Source organism: Xiphophorus hellerii, chromosome 23 (genome assembly GCF_003331165.1).
Source record: "Xiphophorus hellerii strain 12219 chromosome 23, Xiphophorus_hellerii-4.1, whole genome shotgun sequence".
NCBI classification, from domain to species: Eukaryota; Metazoa; Chordata; class Actinopteri; order Cyprinodontiformes; family Poeciliidae; genus Xiphophorus; species Xiphophorus hellerii.
Genome location: NC_045694.1, coordinates 22,554,440 through 22,559,659, shown reverse-complemented (window position 1 = coordinate 22,559,659; position 5,220 = coordinate 22,554,440). Strand labels below are relative to the sequence as shown.

Genomic DNA, 5,220 nt, shown 5'->3' with positions numbered 1-5,220 from the left:
ACCTAAGAACAACCTATAGAGAAACAAATCATCCTAACAGTGACGGTTTTGGGTGGAAGTCAGAGTACCAGGAGAGAACCCATTCCTGCACGGTGAGATCATTCAGAGAGATCCCGGGCCAGGATTCAAACCCAGAACATTCTTGTTGCAAGGCATTGGTGCTACTTCATTAATATTCTAATTTATTGAATGGGTTTATTGTACCTCAAAGGTCATTGCATAGCACATAGTGAAACAAGCAGACAAGACATCAACCTTGTGAACAATGTAGGTGGCCATGGTTGTCAGACATACTGTAAGCCTACATCATCCGTCCGTTTGTCAGATGGTGTAGGTGGCACCATTTTCTCCTTAGTTTATCTCATCACAACAGTTTCTAATTAAGGTATCTTGGTTTTGGTATCGCTTTGAGTCATGTGGTTAAAATAACGGCAACATTTGTGCAATCTTTTATGCATTCCACACATCTGTCATGAATGAGAATTTATTCTAAACATTGAACTTTTATGTCATGTTGAAACAAAGATAAGAGTGAAAGTTGCACAAAAAATACATTTAAAAAGTGAATGAAGATTAAGAAAATATGTCTTAGTTCAGCAAAAATGACATTTCAAACGTTCACTTTACTTTTTATGTAAGTAATAATCCAGGGACTTGTTCTGCACATGTTTTTATATCTCTGTTCTTATCAAAGTGAAGATCCGGATGCATGCGTTCTCTCTAGCCCCATCAAGTGTTCAATTTGAACCCATGTTATGGAACATCAAGCAAGCTCTGTTATTCTGCCTGCACCATGGCAGCAGATGTTTTCCTCTTATAGAACAATTCTTTAAAAATGTTACTTTTCAAGTGGATTGCATGATATTGCATAAAAAGTGTCTCCTTCTTATCTAACCTGTCTGTCTCAATTCCAGTTGGGTGTAAGTCCTTTAATTATTGCTTCATTTGAAGCGAACTTTGTTTTGTTCTTTGTACAGTTCTGTGCTCTCTTCTCTTTCTCGTTTTTAAGACTGATTAACAGAAATAGGCCGTTGTGTCACGTCTTCTCGATAAGCAGGGAAACAGGAAGTCATGCGATCAAGAGAAGTAAAGATGTCACAGAGCTTAACGGTTTTAGAAAAGTAAAGCCCAATTCTAAGAGTAAAGCTTGGATATTTCCTTTTAGAGCGAAATTTGCTGAAACAGTAGGCAGGACTTTTTTTTTTTTCAAATTTTACGATAGCAGATATTTTCATGACATAAGTTGTTCTTCTGATAGAAGATTTATATTGGGAGCACCTGAGTGTATCTTGTCACCTGTGAAGAGGATGGTTACTGTGGGGCCAAAGACTCTCAGCTTGAAAACTGCTACAAGTTATTGAATGTGAAATTATTTCTATAGTTATGAAAGATTAATGTACTTCATACATTTTTTTTTTTTTTATCAGTGTATATTTTTTTCGGTGATATGTGGTATATGTCTCTGTATGACATCTCATGAACTGAAAATCACATAGGGAAGAAAAACCAAAGGTTACCTTTAATAGGGAAATGTATGTAACTTTGTTAAAAAAAAAAAAAAGACCTAAATATTACAAGCTCTCTCATTTGACTTTTGTTTTATTTTTTTGCCAGTTTTACCGCTAATTGGAAATGTTTTTTTTTCATTTGTACCTTAACATATCACACGCACCAAAACTGATATTGTACGTCAGCAACTTATATGGAGACAGCATAATGTGGATGAAAAAGGAAACACTGTGAGATAGAGGTCATAGTAAACCTCTAGAGTGTGGCTCCACACTCCAGTCCAGAAAATACCAGACAAAGAGATGACATCAGGTTTGGTCAGGATGATATTGAATGTCTTCATGCGTATTTAATCAACAGCCACACTGACCTGTGAGCCACTCCCTTACCACTTCTTCTGTGAAGGACCGCTCTGCTTCCTTCCACTTTCACTTAACTCAAAGTTAGCAGCAGCTCCTGTAAATTAATCTCTGTTTATTGTTGAACTGTATAACACCATATCAAAAATTCAACAGTGATTCAATGAAGTGTTTGAGAAACAAGATGTCATACATTCTTAAACATTTGTCCATATCGGTGTAGATAGTTTATTTTTGATTAGTTATTATTATATATTTTTTTTATTTCTGGTAGTCTGCATTTGTAGCTTGATGAAGTCTGGTATCAGGAAATACCAGACAAGTTCTTAAAAATAATAGCAGGTCAATGTTACTGTAAGATAATTAAAAATAAATACATACATTTTTTTTAATAAGTCACTAGTCAAGTGACTTTGCAAAGACGATGTTGAACACGAGATGGCGCTGTGGCTGTGGCTTGTTTTAGTCCGCTACTAACAACAAGTCAAAGAAGAAGAAACCAAAACAGTCCTTTGCAGCAGTTTATTACGCCTGCTTATTACTACACTTGAAACCACGTTATTATTTGCACGTTTTCTGCTTAAATTTCAAACCCACGTTTAGCAGAAAGAATGCCACCGAAGGGAAAAGGTGGAAAAGGTGGTAAAGGTCCGTGACCCACAGCGCACCTTCTGTTTATGATGTGTTTTAATCTGATATTGTAAGCTGCAGGTGCTAGCCTGTAAGCTAGCATACACTGCTGTACTCCAGTGTAATGGAAGAGTTTACACTAACATTACTCTGATTAACGTGTTGCTCTCCACTGTGGTGTGACGTGTGTTGTGGTGTTACCTGTGCTGTGGTGTTACCTGTGCAGGAGCTGCTTCAGGAAGTTCGGACGCTGACAAAAAGGAAAAAACTCCTAAAGGAGGCACAGCTGTTAAGGTATCCAGTAAATACACTTTAACCCCTGCAACTCTGCAAAAACAATGCCAATATACCTGGTATTATTGAGGGTTTTTGTCACATTTTGTCTGACCCCTAAAACATTTTATTTCATTTGTGGATCACTGGTGTAAGACCTGCACATATTCCAATGTTATTGTCACAACGTTAATTGTATTATGTTTGAATTTTGGTTAAAAGACCAACACAAAGGAGCGTATAATTGTGAAGTGGTAGGAAATTGCGTAGATGCTTCTTTCTAGAACCACCTTTGCAGTGCTGAGCTAAACTGGAGAAGATCTGGTTGGATCAGTTCCCAACTCTTTCCACAGAGTCTCATCTAAATGTAGGTATGGACTTTGACTCGGCTTTTCCTTGACACACGAGGAAGTTTTCTTCCAAGATAGCTCAGTATTTAGCTCCATTTATCTCCCTGTCAATTCTGACCAGTTTTCCTGTACTCGCTGAAGAATACACTATGCCCACAGCATGGTTCTGCCAACATTTATCAATTTGGGGTGTATTGTTGTGGATTTTCTCAGCTCCCGTTGCATGGAATGAAAATTATGTGTTTTATTTTCTTTTCAATTCTTAATTATGTTCTTGATTTGATTTGATTTATTTGTGTCATACAGGTTTTTAAAAACAAGAAACAACAGAGATGTCTCTGTTAGTACGACAGAGAAATCATGTGCATACATAACCAAGAACCAAATAATTTGTTTACCAGTACTTTTCTGTTTGAAAAGGAGTAGGAAGAAGTGAACACTTATTTGATCCTACCCCTCTTCTTGGTGTTGGTCTGTCACAAAATTTCCCCCAAAATATACATATCAATTTATATTGTGACAAAATATAAAAAAGTTCAAGAGGCACGAGAGGAATGTATAAAATATCTTCTGTCAGGACCTGGCCGCACGGTGTCAGTAATACTGAAGAATCATCATTTTCAGCTAATTGTATTTGTAAACCTCCCAACATATTTCTCTCCACAGGTTCGGCACATTCTCTGTGAAAAGCACGGAAAATGCATGGAGGCCATGGAGAAATTGAAAGCTGGAGTTCGTTTCAGTGAAGTAGCAACGCAATACAGTGAAGACAAAGCAAGACAAGGAGTAAGTAAGCCAGCCGATTCTTTTTTGGGGTTTTATTACTAGCTGTGTATTTTTGCATCTCAATTTAGACAATTCCAGTAAGTGCTACGCTTACATTCTTCCTGCAGTTAAGCTCGCAATTACTTTTTTGTTAATTTTCCATCATATATTTGCTTGAATATATATACTTGAATGAGCTGCCACATCACATCTTTTAGCAAAGTTTCTGTTTGTGTCACCGTTTGCTGGAAAACACCTTCTATAAATAAGTGCAAGGTAATAGTCCTAAGTGACCTTACAATGAGCTGTTAGTCATGATCAAACCCTGAATCAAAGATTCTTGACTGCGTCATTGCTGACAGCCGTTTTATTTAGCATCAACTCCTCTTTATTCCACCTGCATCAGAGACCAGAACACCCACTCATGGTTTCCTCTGAAATTGAAAGAAATGTCAATGTAGTGGTTATCTTAGGATAAATACATATGTCCAGGTTTGGAAATCTTAATATTTGCATCACGCTTCTACTCATATCAAGAATATTGCTCTTCCATGACAGGGTGATCTGGGCTGGATGACGCGAGGGTCAATGGTCGGACCTTTCCAGGAGGCAGCGTTTGCTCTAGCTGTCAGTTCGATGGATAAACCTGTCTACACAGACCCACCTGTCAAGACGAAGTTTGGATATCATATCATTATGGTTGAGGGGAAAAAGTAGAACAGACTGGCTCTTTTGGAATAAATATCACAGTTGTGCCAGAAACATTGAAGAGGGGAAAAATATATTGTCCAGTTAATCTATTAAAATGTTCACCTCTATTTTAGGTCTGTTTTCTCACAATAAACTTTTTCATTTGTTGTTTTTTGACTTGACTTTAAGACTTCTGCGATACAAATGCCAACACAAGCAAATTAATAATTTTTGTTTTTGTTGTGTTAAATCTGTAGTATTGATTTGTGTGTGAAAAGTGGTGGTACAGAAAAATGAAAATATGAAAAATTAAATATTTTTTTGTCATTCAGTGAAACATTTCAGAACTTTATTTCTTGTCGTTTTTATGGCGTACACATGATGACAAACGATATATCAGCGTCTTATATCTTAGTTGTATTTTAACGGACTGAAACTTTCAGAAGCCATGGTAAGCAATCCCATATTTGGTTCAAGTTACTAGAACTTGCACAACTTTGCCCAAGATGACACATCAAATGTTTTTTGGTCACCACAAAGATAATCAGACAGGGTTATGCAATTTATTTTTTTTTTAAGCATGAATGCTACCCTTAATGGTGCACAAAAAGGCATATGAAATGATTCTGCAACATTTCGTGCTC

The 5,220-nt window shown here is 36.8% G+C and overlaps 1 protein-coding gene across 1 annotated transcript; it reads left to right on the top strand.

The window, feature by feature from the left end:
* The first annotated feature begins 2,349 nt into the window (after positions 1-2,349).
* pin4 (protein (peptidylprolyl cis/trans isomerase) NIMA-interacting, 4 (parvulin)) lies at positions 2,350-4,913 on the top strand. Its single transcript, XM_032555697.1, has 4 exons — positions 2,350-2,516; positions 2,725-2,792; positions 3,788-3,907; positions 4,445-4,913. Exons 1-4 carry the CDS (start codon positions 2,480-2,482, stop codon positions 4,601-4,603), a joined length of 384 nt encoding a protein of 127 aa, XP_032411588.1. The 5' UTR covers positions 2,350-2,479; the 3' UTR covers positions 4,604-4,913.
* The last annotated feature ends 307 nt before the right edge of the window (positions 4,914-5,220 follow it).